Genomic DNA, 18,264 nt, shown 5'->3' with positions numbered 1-18,264 from the left:
GTAGCTCTTCACCTGGGACTTAACTATCTTGAGTAGTTTTGTATCATCTGCAAATTTTGCCACCTCACTGTTTACCCCTTTTTCCAAATCATTTATGAATATGTTAAATAGGACTGGGACCAGTACAGATCCTTGGGGGACACCACTATTTACCTCTCTCCATTCTGAAAACTGACCATTTATTCCTACCTATCTTTTAACCAGTTACCAATCCATGAGAGAACCTTCCCTCTTATCCCATGACTGCTTATTTTGCTTAAGAGCCTTTGGTGAGGGACCTTGTCAAAGGCTTTCTGAAAATCTAAATACACTATATCCACTGGATCTCCTTTGTCCGCACGCTTGCTGACCCCCTCAAAGAATTCTAGTAGATTGGTGAGGCGTGATTTCCCTTTACTAAAACCATGTTGACTCTTCCTCAACAAATTATGTTCATCTGTATGTCTGACAATATTGTTCTTTATGATAGTTTGCCCGGTACTGAAGTCAGGCTTACAGGCCTATAATTGCCGGGATCACTTCTGGAGCCCTTTTTAAAAATTGGCATCACATTAGCTATCCTCCAATCATCTGACCTGAATTCTGAATAAACTCTGGACCACATTCTCTGTAGATATACATTGGCATAGCTTCATTGACTTCAGTGGAGCTTTGCCAACTTACCCCAGCTGAAAATCCATCACCCTGTTTTCATCATAGGGTAACCCTCCTCTTTAATGTCACAAAAAGCCTGATATTGGAAGACACTTCATAGGACTGGCCCTAAGTAATTCAGCCTTCCAAGATTTGGCTTAAAAAACTGTCTCAGACATAACTTTCGCTAAGCTACTATCTTGAGCTATGTAATAGCCATTGGCTATAACTAGCTAATTCTCTTCCAATAAGACCAGTCAATGGGAGTCTTTCCATTGGCTTGAGTGGATTTGGGATGATGCTTCTAGCTTTTCAGCAGGTAAAAACTGCTGCTTTTGCTCTGTCTTCCTGGCTCTTTCTTCCTTGCTCTCAGTACACTGGTGACTAAAACAAAAAAGAAAAGCTACTGCATAAAAAGCGTTAGTTCTAGGCAGTAACACTAATACTGCAGGCAGCTGTTTGGTATGCAGTGTGCATAAGTTTAAAAGTTCACCACACAAATATGCACACCTGCATTTTTTTTTTAAGCTCTTTAATACCCTGTTAGGGGCCTACTTGCTATCCCATTCTCAAACCTGCATATTCCGCTGCTAGTACATCAGGTCTATACGAGTACTGTGCCTCAGTTTCTCCTCATCAGTAAAATGGGATTAATGATAATAAAACAGTTCTCAGAGAAGGTAAGTAGTATTATAAAGCTGTTATGAGCAGACCCAGTCAATGGGACCACTCATGGAGCAAAGCAATCCATTTGGGATATAGTTTGTATATGAGGTGCTTTGCAGATTTTGACTGCCCATGGCACATGAAGGTGAGATGAAGGGGCTGGATGAGGATGAGGGAGAAAGCCTCTCCCTCTTTTTGCATGTCCTGCAAAAGGGCCAGTCCCAGATTGCAGTCCTTGTGCTTGGGGGAGCACAGAAACCTGCTCCCTCCATGCACCCTAGAGGGGGTATCTCAAAGAATAGGGGTCCATTACACAGCTGATTGCATGGAAAGGGCATATGCTGTGGGTGCCACCTGGTATCCAGAGCTCCCTGGCTCAGGCCAGTGATTATATACCAGAGTTTGGCCCTAAAGCTGGATAGAATTGTATATTTGTCTTGCTAAGACACTACAGGAGCTTAGAACATAGGAAGCAAAGTATAATACTGTTGGAAGACCCTGGCTGTCGCTCACTGTCTTTGTAGTCAGCTGTCGTAAAGTTACAGCCTGTGCGGGCTTTGCAGTTATGGAGGTAGGTGTTTATTAAATAGCCCAATGCAACTGAATGTATGCAATAAGAGTGAACAAGAATTCAAGAATGTTCCCATTACATTCCTTTTTAAGACTAAATCACCCCCGCTAACATTGCTCTAATTTTTATGAGCCAACTCCTGTTATAAACTTATGTGAGTAACTGTTTAATGTTTTGGTGGAAGTGAGCTAAGCAGCACAGTCATTTATATTTGCCATTTAAAACTACTTTCTCCTAATCTTCCTTTCCTGCAGAAATTAGTCAGAAATATAAGCCATTTTACTGTGAGCAACTAGAAAAAGATGTTGAAGATGACTTGAGAAAGATAAAGGTAAGTAGCATCCCAGATGCTTCCTAGCGTAACTTGTAAGTAAAAAACACACACCTACATACAGGGCCAGATTCTAACACCCTTACTCACACTAAGTAATACTGTATTCAGTAAGCACTCCCAGTGATTCCAATATGTCTGCTTGTGGAGTAAAGGGCTACTTAGTGCTAGTATGGGTGGCAGGTAAAAAAGCCCTATGAGCTAGATTCTGATTGCCAGTGAGTAGAACTTTCCTCCATTAGAAATTCTGCTGAAATCACATTTACGTTAGTTTTATACTGGTGTTACTGCATTGACATTAATAGAAATCAAAAGAGACTATTTGTTGAGCAAGCTACTATTCAGCATGAGTTAAGGTGACAGAATCTGGTTCATAGTTTATGAAATGTTATTGCTGAGGTTTTTAAATACATACAGTTTACATAATACCTAGCACAGAGAGGCTTGAACCTGGTTGAGACCTCTAAGCATTACTGTAATCTAAATTAAAAAAGGAGTCAGGAAATTCAAAGTTTTGAGTCCTCTCTCAGCTGTAACTTGGTTCCCTGTTCCTCCTATAGGATGTAGCTTGCAAACTATTGTGCAGAAGGATGCTTTCCTGATTTGAAACAATAATGAAAAGGCAAGTTACTTCCTGGCAAATGCTTTGGGCCAGATTTTGGAGCCCTGAGTCACACTGGAAAACATTTACTCATTGGAGTAGTCCTACTGACATTAAGGCCTGATGCTGTGGCTGAACCCTGAAATGAAAGTACCACTTATATGGAGGTGACAAGGACTGCATCCCCAATATTTTAAACTAATAATTGACAGTGTCCCCATGGTGCCACTGTTCTGCCACACAGCCATGTTTTGTCAGGTGCTTTCCCCTCTCCCTGAAATTGCAGGATGGGGAATTAAAACATTTCTGATTTGGGAAATCCAGGCAGTGACTTTGAAGATGTGTCCAGTATTCTTTGGCAAGATAGCAAGGCTTTGCAAAATAAAGTTGACAAAACAGACAAATATTCTTCTGGAACTGATTCTACCACTCATAGTAATTCTGAGTAGTAAATATTTTATATTATGTGGCTTTTGGGTGCCACCAATCAGGATTGTGCTGGGCTCTGCACAAGCACAAAAGAGACAATCCCTGCCCTCAATGGCTGAGAATCTAAAGGCAGAAACAAATCAGGGGTAGGAGATATGGATACAACATACAAGCAAATGAATATGGTTAAGTAACAAAGCTGTACCAATATGTTTTGTAGCTTTTTACGGTTTGATTTTTGAGTAGCACTTCTCTGCAAATAGTCTCTTTGAAATAAGACAAGGGTGGAGTATGCTGCACTCTTTACCAATGGGACTTTTCCTGGAGCAGGGTAATACACAGTTGCATAAGCAGGGTGTCAGAATCAGGCCCTAACAGAAGGCCAAAATGAAGTTTTCAACTTTGAACAAGATGTTTCCTGGAAGAGATTGTTGTTGGTTTTTAATTTGTGAAAAGACTTCCTGGTAAGACAATGACTAATGACTTTCTGAGAAGTGCAAGTAAGAGCAACAGGTCAAATCCAGAAGTCCTTAATCTGGTAAAACTGCACTTGACTTCAAGTTTTATTTGAGTAAGGACATCAAAAAGGCATGAATGGCTGGAACATCAAAATGCCAGGGTAAAGATGATTATTCCTTGGGCCTTGCAAAATGAAGACAAGGGTTTGCAAAGGTGAAAGTGTAGTGAAACACTAAAACATTCCTTCCAAGGATCTTCACCAAGCTCCCTGTCCCCATATCCCACATATAAACTGTTGTCAGAACAAGGCCAGAGCTGTAGATTATTTTTTTCCAGTTAAGCTCTACATGTAAAAACATAAAATAGGGCATGATTCTGGTACCTTTACCTTAAGCAGCATCTTACTCTGCAAGCAATCCTATAGATTGCAAGGTGATAAGACTAACTTGTAGGTACAGACCTGAGTTGGGAGCAGTGCAGTGAGTCACTGTCTAGTCCAATGGAATTAGCTCATGGACTAAGGCAGTAGTCAATGTGAGTAAGGGCACAGTTTGGCCAGATCAGAGAATCATGCCCTATATTTACATAGTAATCATTCCTGCCTTCCTTGAAAGCAGACACTGCTTGTCTGTAAACTTAGCCTCACTAGTAAGCAAGCCTTGCAAAGCAATGTTCGTGGTCCACCAGCATTCTACCAACAAAGAACATGAGATGTATGCAAGCTGTTCACTTGGGCCACTCGCTATGGGGATGCATTTGGTTTCTACAGTAAAGATGCTTCCTTTGCTTAAACTTTCATGTGCTGTATATTTTTTCCTGTGTACAGAAAGTGTACCCTGGGCCAACTGAACTTGTGAAAAGGATGCAGTCCCTTCAGATAGACTCTGTCGCAGAATCTCCAAATAACGGACATGCACAAACAGGTGATTATTATATCACTTCATAACACTATTTCATATTGCCTGCTTAGGGAAAATTGGGGACAAATAAAATTGATTCCATTATTAATTATTATTATTATTATTAAAAGCTGCAACTAACAGACCCAGTTGTTCAGAACTCAGGAGAAAATCTAGAGCACTGAATAAAAAGATCAGATTTATCTGCTGTTCTAAAATGCAAGTCACAAAGACACTATCTCTTGATCACTATTTCCAGGCTCTACAGTTTGGGAAAAAAAACAGGTTATTTTTAAACTCTTGTGCTTTTGTCTCTGTGCAGAAAATATTTTCTCTTTCCATCTGTACTTCGTTTGTTCAATACTTGATTTGTCCATCGCCACATTACATAATATATTCACTTTAATAACATCCTTTAACTTTCCCTCTGTTGATTCACACCAAAAAAACTTTTGCTTGGTCTTTAGGCTTCAGTTCCGCGCTATATCAGTCTTTGGAGTTATCTTGTCTTCCCAGTCCAACCTTAGTGTCCTGAGAACAACTAGAGTGAAAAACTAGAACGTCACTTGTTTTAAGCTCTTGCGCCCTATTGATTCTGCCTTGGACACCATGGGATTGGTCGTGGGTTACTCCATTCATCTGTTCCTTCCTTTGTCACGTATCAGCTCAAATCCTGGTTTGTTTCACAGCTTTGAGGAAGTATATAGTTGTAGATAATTATATGTGGCCATAACACTATGTCTGTAGTGGAAAGTGTGTGTCTGTACTTCTTTCTCCCAAGTGCCCTGTTAGCAAGAGTTCAGATCTGTAGCACTGTGTAATAGATCCACCATCCTAGAGTTCCCCCTTATGGCCTTGAGGTGGTCTCTTGTGTTGGGACCTTGCCAGGTTCCCCTAGTGTCCCCCTCCTTCCCTGGTCACCACTGTCCTTAAAATCCCAAATAATGTCCACTACAACTGGTAAATAACATATAATCAACTCAAATGTCTTCTGTTCCTCCTGGGGTCTTTCTATAGTCCTGGACTCTCTGCCAAGCAGTGACAAACCAAAATAATACCATTAAACCACTCCCAGCAGTGTGATGCATGTGATTGATTATAGGCTCTCTGTCTAGTTCTCAGAATCCTTCATCCTGTTCTCAGGACACTGGCTGGTAGAGCTAATCCTTCCTCTGCATTTTCCAGGTTTACCTCTCTTCCTAGTTCTTGCCAGCCAGCCCTCTCTCACTCAGAGAGCACATTAGATATCATCTCTCCTGGGCCTCCTCCCAGCTGCCCTGACCTCCTTCCTTCAAGGCCTCCTTGAGCTTGACTCACTCTTTCCAGGTGTTCCCAGGCAGTACTAATAGAGCTTTCAGGCTCCAGTTAATCCCTTTTCAGCTGTGGCAGTGTGACAGGGTGCTCTACTCACCACAGGTCTGGCACCTCCTCCTGGCCATTCTGGGGAACAGTTCAACACCTCTCCCCAAAGCTGCAAACCGTCCCTCCACCTCTGTGTGCAGCCGCTCTCTCACTCTAGGAGTTGCTGTGGCCACATCATGATTCACTCCCCCAGCTAGGTCACTATTGTGGTTTCCCCTTTTGAGGGGGGAGGGGAAAGGAAGACATCTCTTCTGCCAAACAGACTCAGGCAGTCTTCCTATGCACTTCCCCAGTGGCTGGTTGGGAAACCTGGGCCCATTCTCTACTCCATGTTCTGGCTCAGGCACCTTCTAATCAGCAGTCAAGGTCTGTTCCATCCCATACCTTGCTGCATTTCCCTTAGCCCTGTCCTAACCTTTGGCTCTCCTTTCCTTCTCTGTCGGCTTCACCACTCCCTTCTCCCAGTGAGCAACTACAGGCTACACATCTCTGCTACCTCCAAACCCTCTTCCCAGGCAGTGACTGCAAATTTTCCCAGGAGTCCCCCTGTTTCCATTTTCCTTTATTTTATATAGCCCCTCCCTCCACATTCCTGCACAGGTGAGACATTCTTCAATTAGCTGCCTCCAGCCCAAATGCTCCAGTTTGCAGCCTAATTAATAGATTGGGCCCATCTGGCCTAATTCAGCTCTTGCAGGGCCAGTGTGGGGTGCACGCCCCATCACAGGCAGGTTTACATATCCCATCACACACTCACATATAAGCAACGTTAGAAAATCCAGTAAAAACTCCTGCAAAGTTTTCTTTTGCTCAGACCATTTTAAAGAGGGATAGCTCAGTGGTTTGAGCATTGACCTGCTAAGCCCACAGTTGTGAGCTCAATCCTTGAGGGGGCCATTTAGGGGTCTGGGGCAAAAATCTATCTGAGGATTGGTCCTGCTTTGAGCAGGGGGTTGGACTAGATGACCTCTTGAGGTCCCTTCCAACCCTGATATTCTATGATTCTATGAACTAGATTATGTGATCCATTTTATCATCTGCCTGATAAATCTCATCCCAAAGACAGGTTAGCAACAACTCATACCATTCTTCAGCAGAGGTAATGGATTTCAGTAGGGCTACATTTTTAATGTGCAAGTTACGTTTTCTTAGGAAAAACATTAAAACGTAGCAGCACCATGTTACAAACTCTCTCATCCTTTAAAAAACTTGGTGTGAATGTGGTGTTTGTAAAAGGTGATACCCTGACAACCTTACAGATTAAAGTCCTCTCTTTATCCAGTAAATAGACACAGTGCAGCCAGTGGTAGTGTAAGGGCATGTATATGCTTGTGTTTTAAAAACCCAGGCTCCAAGACTCCTTGCCACGGGTGTACAGACCTGGGTTCATGCTGTAGCATTAAGAACAGTGTAGACATTGCAGCCTCACCAGGCTTCAGAGCCCAGACTCCATCCTGAGCCTCAGATTCATTGCTATGGGTTTTAAAACTCAGTGTAGACATACTCTGAGGCTATGTTTACACTAGAGAGCTTACAGTGGCACAGCTGTACTGATGCAGCTGTGCCACTGTCAGATCTCTCTTGTAGCCGCACTGGGCCAATGGGAGAGAGCTCTCCTATCAACATAATTAAACCACCCCCAATGAGTGGCAGTAGCTGTGCACACTACCACTTATGCTGGCATAATTTATGTCACTCAGAGGTGTGTTTTTTCACATCCCTGACCGATGTAAGTTTTGCCAACGTAAGTGGTAGTGTAGACATGCCTAAGAGTCCTCATCAATAGTGCCCCACCAATAGTCCTCAAGCCTGCCCTGGAGGATCATTTGTAGAGACAGTAGGGTAGTTCACAGTCCATGACATTCAATCTAGTACCTGTCTGTTGAGTGCTGACAGTTGCCAACTATGGTTTTTTTCCTCTTGCAATGGTGATATTTATCCACTTGAAACCAGAGTAAGTCAACCAAATCACGTTTACCATGTAGCAGCCATCAGATAGTAAGTTTTCATTCACCACCAACCTGGATTGGATTCAAATGTATTCTAGAGATAGAAAGGTCAACGTTCCATATATCATTACCAATCCCCTGACTATCCAGTCCCACATAAGCTTTGTTCTAAGGCTACAGTGGCTTTTTTGAGCCCCATTATTTTCAGTGATGCCCAACATCTACAAGACCATTTCAAAGCTCCATGTTGATGCTGTAATCCTTTTAAATCTCAATAGGAGATCCTCTTCAGCCCCATGCTACAAATAAACAAATAACATGATAAAAAAGCAGGTTTTGACATATTTGTTCAGTCTTGCGATGCTATAGAATGCTTAGAATTAGAATTCAAACAATCCATTTCAGACCACAAGCAAACCTTTCGTTGTCTCTAAGGGAAGCTGTGTGCACCCATCCAAGGACAGAATTTATCTGTAAGGTTTAGGTGAAAATCATGGGTTACGTCCTTCTTTGCCCATAGACATGAAATGGATCTTTATTAAAATGTATTCTCTGAACTCTAGAAGAACAAGCTAGACAGAGATTGAAAATCAAAGTTCATTAAAAATACAGAATGATGCATTCATAAAGGCTAATTTGAGATTTGCTGGGATAGGACCATTGAAAGAAATGTGACTTTTAGTGCTGTATAAAGTAGCACCTACAGTGAAATTCTGTGAGTCTGATTTTCCACTATCTCTCTCCAATTTTGTGCAGTATAACTCCATTGAAGGTAAATTAGTGAACCAGGCCCTCTAAAGTCCAAGACCTTTCATTCTTCCCTTCTTGGCCTGATGTGTTGTGTTGTATTTCTGTGCCATGTTCTGCTTAGAGGTGGCTGCAGTTCAGTGGTGCTTGAAACATTTACTATCCCTATACATACCGTACTGTCTATAAGATCCGGTCTTGTAGCAATGAAGTCACTGAGCTTTTGCCATTGATTTCAGTATGGTCAGACCCACAGTTTATAAAGTGGTCTGTGATCATTTCAGATGAAAAGGTCTTAAGTAAAATGTAAAATACAGTATTATCTTTTCTAGAAAAAATTACCTTTGGTTACATGTTATGAATTATTTAACGGTTTTTAATATAAAAATGCTAGTCTCTTCCATGGTGTTGTTGAGATGTAATTGAAAACTACAGTTGTACCTTTGGATTATGGGATAATTCAAATATTTAATTTCCCTTCCCTACTGCAGATCAGCCCAATTCCCTACATAGCTCTCAGGGTCTCATGACTGGCAATGTGGATGAAGCCATGTTTGCTCCCTTTCCGGCAAACCAGCCTGTCGAGAGCTGTGAGACCTCCTTTGAGGCCTCTATGGGCCTAGAAAGAAAACTGCAGGATGAATTAAATTATCATAAGTATGGCAGTCGGATGGATAATTCAGAAAGCCAACCTGTGATATACAGTGCTGAAAAGAGAGAGGAGGAAAGAAGACGAAGGGTGTCCTTTGATCCATTTGCAACTCCACCTGCTGCTCCACAGATGTGTGAATCGTATCTGCAAGCTGAAAGCACAAGGTCAAAAGCCAGTCCCTATAGTAACATGACCAATTACAGTCATTTACAACAACCACCACCACCAGCTGCAGCAACTCCAATATGGGAAAATGTACCATACAATCCAAATATTATGCATGGGACAAGGCCTCTAGATCCGATAATAGGCTGTCCAGAGGATCTCTATGGATCAAATTCAGCCAATACATTTAGTCTGAATAAACCCCCTGTGCCTGAATCTGGCCTAGACCAGCATCCACAAGCATCCACACCTTTGTTTCCAAAGAGCCCGAATACAGAGACAGGTAGGTGAGATATTTGTCTTATTACTTTTTTATCTAAAACACAAACAGTACTCCTTTTGTCGTCTTCCAGAAGTAAGATGGCCACTGATCATTTTGTAGCTCATATACCAGCAAGCAGCTGATTTTTTACTCTCAGGCAGTGGTGCTGGTAGCAAAGGCTTTCCGTTAGACATATTATGGTCCACTGCTCTTTGTTTTCCTGATACTTTGATATCACTTCAGTTCACTAAAATGCTGTGGGCTTGATTCTCCTCACACGTTTGTTTAACTCCATTGACTTCAATTGAGTTACTCCTGATTTACATCAGTGTAAGGGTACGTCTTCACTTACCGGAGGGTCCGGCGGCAGGCAATCGATGTTCTGGGATCGATTTATCGCGTCTGGTTAAGACGCAATAAATCGATCCCGGATCGATCCCGGAAGTGCTCGCCGTCGACGCCGGTACTCCAGCTCGCCGAGAGGAGTACGCGGCATCGACGGGGGAGCCTTCCTGCCGCGTCTGGACCCGCAGTAAGTTCGGACTAAGGTACTTTGAATTCAGCTACATTATTAACGTAGCTGAATTTGCGTACCTTAGTCCAAAGTGGGGGCTTAGTGGGGACCAGGCCTTTGAGAGAGAAGAATCAAGCCACTGACTGCATGCTATTATCCAGTTGGTACTCCTGGGGGAGTTATGTGCCACTCCACAATGCAGAATTTTGCAGAAATTAACTTTGTGCATGCAGAATTTCCTTTCTCCCACAGAAATGGGCTGCAGTTCTGCTAGCCACCACTAGGGGACACTGGACTCAGCAGAGCCCAGCTTGCACATAGAAGACACTGCTGGGGGGAGGAGGAGGGAGCTAAAGGATTCCTGGCAGCTGCAGTTCTCCTTCCTGAGGGAAGGAGAGGGCGACGCGCAGGAAACTCTGTGCAAGCCTGGGACTTGCTGTTTCTCCCTCTGGATCCCTGGGCTCTGGGGGAGGAGGGGAACAGGTGTCTGGGCAAGGGGGCACCCTGTAGCTGGGCTCTGGGGAGGGACAGAGTGTGGGGATCTGGACTGGGGGGGCCCACCAGGAGGCTCTGGGGAGGAGGGGGTTGAGGTGTATTAGCTGGAGGGCCCCACAGCTGGGCTTTGTGGGGGGGGAGGGGTTGTGAGTGTCTTGCCCCCTGGCTGGGCTCTGGGGTGGGGTGGGCAGAGAAACAGGAACTGGGTTGTTATAGAGGTTTCTTTAACTCTCTACTCCTGGGGGAATTTTTGTGTGTGTCTGTATTGTTACAGACATACTTGCTGCCCAGTATTTTGAAATAAATTACCAAAATAATTGAAACTGGCATGATTATGTAGTGTTATTTTGACAAATACAATTTGCAGAATTTTAAAATATTGTGTGCAGAATTTTTAATTTTTTGGCGCAGAATGCCCCCAGGAGTAAGTTGGCAGTTGAATAACTGATAAACTCTCCCAACCCATCTAGGGTGAAAGAACCGTAAACAAGAACAATCACCAAATTGTGCTAGAAGCAAATGGTAGTTGTTTTTGGACTCACAAAGGTGTGTAAAATGAGTCAGAATCTTACTGCAGGTCAGTTGCAGCACAGAAACAGTGTTAGAGTGAGGATTTTTGGTACCTTTCAGAAAATGAATCTTTGCCGGCTCTGGTGGCTTGATTGGGTAAATGCTGTACCAGATGAAGATCCATGTTCATAAGTGACCCTAAATTCAAGCCAACAGGAAGCTGACACTCTTAGCTGTACAGACAGCAGGTTATATCTAATGCTGCTATGGCAACGCCTCTCAGCAATTGCAGGTGAGGTATGTATCCTCAGGAACAGAAGGCTATGGAGGCAGAGAAAGGAGAGAATATTGAGAGTTTAGCAAAAATAAACATAAACAAACAGGTCAATAACCATGTGTTCAGTGGAGTTTGTCCCATACCATTTAGGAAAAGGACAAGGTATTATACAGATTAATCATCTTACCCTAGATGCTGGATTTTCCGGGTATGGTATTCCTTTTCAGCACTTTACACTAAGAAACCACAAGGTGCCACAGAGTTGACAGAGAGAATGCAAAAAAATGCTGTATGGAGAGTCTGCGATTGCTGTCTATATCAATATATTGATTGAGAGGAGTTTGTGAGAGCTGTGACTGTCACATCAGCAGGTGGAAATTGTAACTCTCAAAATCACTAATAAAGTTAAATATTTGGATAGAAAGAAAAGAAATGCAGAAGGGATTATTGGGAAGCAGCATGATATAGTGGAGAAGATACCAGACTACGAGCATGGCCACCCAGAGATTTGGTGGATGGTAAGCCAGGATGTGAATGTACAGCACACTAGCCTGCTGTGGGATAAGTTGCCCTATGGACGCTGCTGCCACGTGTTAAAAATGCCATGCTTAGTGTTTCAAACAGCAGTAAGTCAAAGTGCACTACAGAAGTTGTGCATTGCAGCAGGGTTCACAGGGTGACTTAAGGCATGGCATGCTAGTGTGCTGTACTTTCATACCCTGGCTTGCTGCCAACTAAGGTTCCATATAGGCAAGCCCTGAGAATCAGATGACCTGCCAGCTCTTCTGTTTACTTGTTGTGTTACCTTAGGCTGGAATTTTCAAATTTGTGTACCTAAAATTAGGTACCTAAATCCATATCTAGACTCTAATCCTGCACTGGAATCTGCTAGCAAAGGAACTCTTACATCTGTGTGGAATCCCATTGGTCACACTGGCACTTTGCCAGTGTCTATGCTAGAGGAACTTAACACAGAATAAGGTTGTTACGCACTTCACTAAGCTATAATGTGTTTAATTAAATATACTTTTATTGGATTTGTTAAAAAGCTTCTTAACTTTTTGGGTAACAGCACCTTTTCCCCCCTCTGTATAAGGAGCATTAACTGTGTTCTTATACTATTATAAATATTACAACAGTTTTGAAGTACTTGTGCCTTTAGGTTTTTGATTACCAAATACGTTTGGCATTTGTGTGTTTTGTAATTATTCAGGCAAAATGGAATCCAATCCTTTTAAGAAGGGGAATTTTGCATATACGCCTACTACATCTGTACAACACAAAATGAGCACAGGTAAATGCTGTAGCATTGATATTTCCTAACAACTAACACCATATGCATGCTAACCTGATTTCAAAACTTTTGACCAGCTTTACTAAAAAGTGAAACTGAAATCTCTACCTCTAAAAACTGTTAATGAGATGCGTCTCTTTGTTTTACAGGGTATCTTTAAGCACCATGTAGATGTGTTATAAAGTACAGAGATATGAAGTGTCATGGCTCTGAGAGACAAACTGCATGATTTTCCAGGGCTTTACAGAATTGTGAAATCATGACTTCATGCTTGTATTCACTTCTTTGAGAAGTGAAACTATAAGCCAAATCTGAGTCTTCAAAAGCTTCATTTTTCACTTGTATTTAGGCCTTGTTCAAAAAAGCATAAAAATGAAGCTGTTGAAGTAGTTAACCAACCACAAATGTGTTTATTGCTACTAGGGATGTAAAAGATTAATCGGTTAACCGGTAAGAATTAGCCTTACTGGTTAACCCGCCTTAACCATTAACCCCGGGCTGGCCTACCATAGGGTTACCATCCGTACGGGTTTCCCCGCACATGTCCGACTTTTTCAGTGTTAAAGGGCCGTCCACGGGGAGATTTCTAATCAAGTAGAAATGTCCGGGATTTCCCCCTTCCCCTCCTGCGGAGTGCGGCGCGGCTGATTGGACGCCTGGCCTGATTGAAAGCCGCTCGCAGCCACTAGGGCCTCTAGCAGTCAGAGTCCCTCCCCCTCCCCCGCTCCCTCCTCCACCACAGAGCAGCAGCAGCAGTGTTTGATTCCACGTGGAGCCTGCATTTCTCCCTCTGCCGGGTGAGCGGGGGGAGCAGGGCAGGCGGCGGGGGGTGGGGGGGTGTAGAGGCTGCAGGGGCAGGGCAGGCAGGGGGCACAGAGGCTGCAGAGCGAGTGGGGAGCAGAGGGCACAGAGACTGCAGGGGCGGGGGAGGCGCAGAGGCTGCAGGGCGAGTGGGGAACAGGGGGCGCAGAGGCTGCACGGGTGGGGGGGTGCAGAGGCTGCAGGGGCAGGGCAGGCAGGGGGTGCAGAGGCTGCAGGGCGAGGAGGAGCAGGGCAGGCAGGGGGTGCAGAGGCTGCAGGGCGAGTGGGGAGCAGGGGGCGCAGAGGCTGTATGGGTGGGGGGGGCGCAGAGGCTGCAGGGGCAGGGCAGGCAAGGGGTGCAGAGGCTGCAGGGCGAGGAGGAGCAGGGCAGGCAGGGGGTGCAGAGGCTGCAGGGCGAGTGGGGAGCAGGGGGCGCACGAGGCTGTATGGTGGGGGGCGCAGAGGCTGCAGGGCAGGCAGGGGGTGCAGAGGCTGCAGGGCGAGGAGGAGCAGGGCAGGCAGGGGGTGCAGAGGCTGCAGGGCGAGTGGGGAGCAGGGGGCACAGAGGCTGCAGGGGTGGGGGGGTGCAGAAGCTGCAGGCTGAGGAGGAGCAGGGCAGGCAAGGGCATAGAGGCTGCAGGGGCTGCGGGGCGAGTGGGGAACAGGGAAGCACTTAGCAACCCCCAACCAAGATCAGAGCGGGAGGGAGGAGGGGAATGCAGGGTGCTCAGAGGAGGGGGCAGAGTTGGGGCAGGGACTTTGGGGAAGGGGTTGGAATGGGGGCGGAGAAGGGGTGGGGTTGGGGTGGGGCCGAGGGCGGGACCGGGACCCCGTGGAGTGTCCTCTTTTTTAAATGTTTGAATATGGTAACCCTAGCCTACCAGTCACAGCGGCCCCATGCCAGCTAGCCGACCCAGCCATTTAATCGATTAACCATTTAAACGACATATTTTTAATCATTTAAATGGTTAACTTTTTAAACAGTGTTTACATTCCTAATTGCTACATATTCACCAATGGCAGGGACATTATTCTTTAATTTTTTATTTATCACTGTTAGTTGTTACTGATATTGATTAAAAATCATGTATATGGAAATGGAAATGTATGTGGCACTTTACAAACTGAATATGACTGTGTTGTTTTCAATAAAGTATGCAGATGTTACTCTGGACACACACAGGAAGCAGATCTGAAGAGGCCATTTATACATAGCCATTTTAATACATTTAGCTAAGTATCTTCCAGGAACTATTGTCATGATATAAAATGAACTAATATGGTCTCCTCCTCATCTCTTATCTTGATTACCCGTAAGCATCTCTATTACAGTAGTAAGGGACTGTGCCATTTTGAACTTCCTGATTTTTATGCACTTAGAATCTCAGCCATGCCTATTCAGAAATTTAGTAATCTACTGTGCCTCCAAGATACAGCCCCTCAGAGAGGACAGTACAGAGACACACTAACCATGGGGGAGCACCCAGAAGCTTTCTGCCCAGGACTTTTGTAGCGCGCAAGGGTTGTACATCTGCAGATTCACAGAGCACAACATGTTTCTCCCCAAGAGCCAGTCCTGCTGTAATGGCCAGTGCATAGGTGGAAGTGAAGCCATATAAAGATAAGGGTCTGTATATATTAAATCTGATACATGTAATATTAAATCCAGTAAATATTTCACAAAAGATTTGCGGCCTGATCCTCAACTGACGTAAATCAGTGTAGCACCATTGAAGTCACGAACTCAGAACTCCCCATTTCTCTTAACCTTTCTTCCCCCACCCCCCCGCCCCCCCATCCCCTGCATGCACTTTTTTTTTTTAAAGGAACATCGCCACCACTTTGAAATTTTGAGATTGACTTTCATCTTTCACCCAGTGAATTATGTCTCTGAACTGTATTGCCTATTCAATTCAGAATGCAAGTTCCTAGGGGCAGGGATTGTGACTTCTTCTGTTTGTACAACCCAAAGCACACCGAGAGCACCCGCTACAGAAGTATCATAAATTAATAATGAAAAAGTTCTTGCAGTGGCCAAAGTAAGGCCGTTTCTAGTTTAAATACAAAATAATCATCATGGCTGTATTTGGTTTAAATATAAAATAAATCATTCTTCCTTGCCCTTGCCATCATCGTATCTCTTGAATTCTAAACTGCATGTACTTGATTATATATCAGTCTTAAACTGCCTTTACATAGATGAACCTGCAAAATACACCATATATAACAGTACCGGAATTCAAATTGGAGCCTACAATCACATGGAGATTGAAGAACAGAATCTATATGTAAGCAGTGTTCCGGTCAACACGCAAAACACTTATGCACATTATGAAAACATCGGTATATTTGGTAAGAGCAATCTCTCTCCGTTCTTTTATAATGTTCCTCTTTACAATCAGCTCTCTGTTCCTTGTGCACCCCACCCCTTAGTCTCTGCTTGTCTCACTCTTTGGGCACAATCTGAAGGCTGAGAGTCTCTTTCTGAGAACCATCTTTAGTGAATGTACAGTGCATCTTGCTCCCTGTTGTATTCAGAAGTTAGCCATTTTGGGTCCTCCTTTATTACATAGCATTATAGTTATGCAATACCTATGGTTGTCATGATGAGTGGTTGTTTGTACTAACATTGCTTTGTATTACTAAACCATTCCCTCCCCCCCTGCCCTCTTTCATCACCTCTTATATGATATTCTCCCCCACCTGCCTCTACCAAACCTGAAGCTGACATTAAGCATGTCAACACAATGTACTGTTTCATTCATGTACCAAGCCCCAGCACGTGTGGATGTGTACATAAAGACAAAGCAGTGGAAGCAAAACTAGGATCAGTGGTCCTGACTAAGAGTTGAAACATTTCAGTACAGGAGGGGCAGGACTATTTTAAAAGGCCATAGTATTTGTATTTGTCAATACTGGCTTAAACCACTACTGCATATTTTTAATTTATTTAATCGAGAAGTCATAACAGTATCTTTCATCCAAGGATATCAAAGCATTTTATAAATATTAATTAAACATTAATTAAGCCTCATATCACCACTGTGAGGTAGACATGTCCCAGGTCAAAAAAGCAAAACAGTAGCAGATACAGGAGTGTTGTGACATCCAGTCCTCTTCTTTAATCACTAGACCAACTGCTTACATGAAAGCCACCTACAATCCTGTCATTACTAGTGACCATATTTTGGGGAGAGACATTCAAAGAGAAGGGGAGTTTAAACAATGCTGTCTTCTTATACTCATCTTTCTTTTTGCAGGTAGCACCTCTATCCTCTCTGAAAAACAGCTGAATCTAGTGAGAGAGAACTTGGCTAAACAGTGGAAACACTGTGCTCGTAAACTGGGCTTTAGTGAGCCACAGATTGATGAAATTGACCATGACTACGAACGAGATGGACTCAAAGAAAAAGTTTACCAAATGCTGCAGAAATGGGTTATGAGTGAAGGCTACAAAGGGCCTACAATAGGAAAGCTGGCCAGAGCCCTCTATGACTGCAAAAGAATAGATCTCCTTAATGATTTGATAAAAATGAACCAGGAGTAGGCGAACTGGAAACTTGGTGGAAATGGCTGTGATATTTTCTCTGAAGATCCTCCTACTGACAACATGAAACAATCTTGTAAAAGTGCTGCATGAGACGCCTGTCTAGAATATGCACATATTTCTGTCAAGCAGTATACAGTATCCTGTAGCTCAAAGCATTTAATTTTTGAAAAGACAGGACAACTATTAAAAGCCTGTCCTCGGGGGGGGAAAAAAGAAGCTCTTCCTTTTACAGTGAAGATAATAGGTTATCTAATAAACTTTGTCCAAGGACAAAAAAATCTAAAACAAAATCTGAATTATGTATGATATGAGACATAACATGGAAGGGAAGGGATTGGCGGGGGGAGGGGGGGGCGGATTTGGATCTAATTTTTCCACAGAACTTTTGGACGGCTATCTCGAAGCATGCACGAAGCTGTTTTTAAAGTGCCTTCATTTCTCCCTAAAAGAAGCATGGCATTTACGCAAAACTCACATCAATGAGAGTGTATCATGGATTTTGTCACACCACTTTTAAGCCCTGGATTGAAAACAAAACCAAACCCCTCAACTCTTCTAAGCACAGCCAATATCCACAGGAGATTGTCATAACTCAGACTGCCTTATATAGATTCATCACCTTATTTTTTTAAATGCCCTTTTTATAACTTTAATAAAATATAAATTGTATAATAAAAATACAGAAGTATAAAAAGATACAAAGTATTGGTGTAAGAGCAATAATGATTATCAAGTATAGAAACCACTGTGTAAATTGACATTAGAAGAACTGTCTTCTCACAGGATTATGATAATGTGTTTATTATTATTTATGTAGTTTTCATTCTGTGATGGGAGTAAATTCAAGAATGTATGCTTTTGAAAAGGGAAAGGAAAACTAATATATACCTAAGCCAAAGCAAAGACTTTGAAACTTGGAAAGTTTGGAAAATCAGTCAGGCATTTCATTTCAGACTAATTAACCAGAAATGGAGGCATGAACTTCCTAGTCACACTGGAGATAGAGCATACAAATTACAGACTTTCTTGGAGTATGGAACCCACAAGGAAAAATTATTGGCCCACAAATTTGCATGCACTAACTAAATAATTAGACC

At 43.2% G+C, this 18,264-nt stretch overlaps 1 protein-coding gene across 4 annotated transcripts in view; it reads left to right on the top strand.

Moving 5' to 3' along the window:
• The window catches only part of RIPK1 (receptor interacting serine/threonine kinase 1), a 52,136-nt gene extending 34,216 nt beyond the window's left edge, over positions 1-17,920 (top strand). For 3 of the 4 annotated variants that reach the window (XM_054019019.1, XM_054019020.1, XM_054019021.1), the window contains exons 7-12: positions 2,125-2,201; positions 4,517-4,613; positions 9,139-9,747; positions 12,736-12,816; positions 15,817-15,969; positions 16,878-17,919. In XM_054019019.1, coding sequence (XP_053874994.1) covers positions 2,125-2,201; positions 4,517-4,613; positions 9,139-9,747; positions 12,736-12,816; positions 15,817-15,969; positions 16,878-17,164 — 1,304 coding nt within the window. In that variant the 3' untranslated portion in view covers positions 17,165-17,919. Of the gene's footprint in view, positions 1-2,124; positions 2,202-4,516; positions 4,614-9,138; positions 9,748-12,735; positions 12,817-15,816; positions 15,970-16,877 lie in introns of all 4 variants that reach the window. The other variant, XM_054019022.1, reaches the window with a different exon arrangement.
• Positions 17,921-18,264: the final 344 nt, after the last annotated feature.

Source organism: Malaclemys terrapin, chromosome 2 (genome assembly GCF_027887155.1).
Source record: "Malaclemys terrapin pileata isolate rMalTer1 chromosome 2, rMalTer1.hap1, whole genome shotgun sequence".
NCBI lineage: Eukaryota > Metazoa > Chordata > Testudines > Emydidae > Malaclemys > Malaclemys terrapin.
This window is presented reverse-complemented; position numbering and strand designations above follow the sequence as displayed.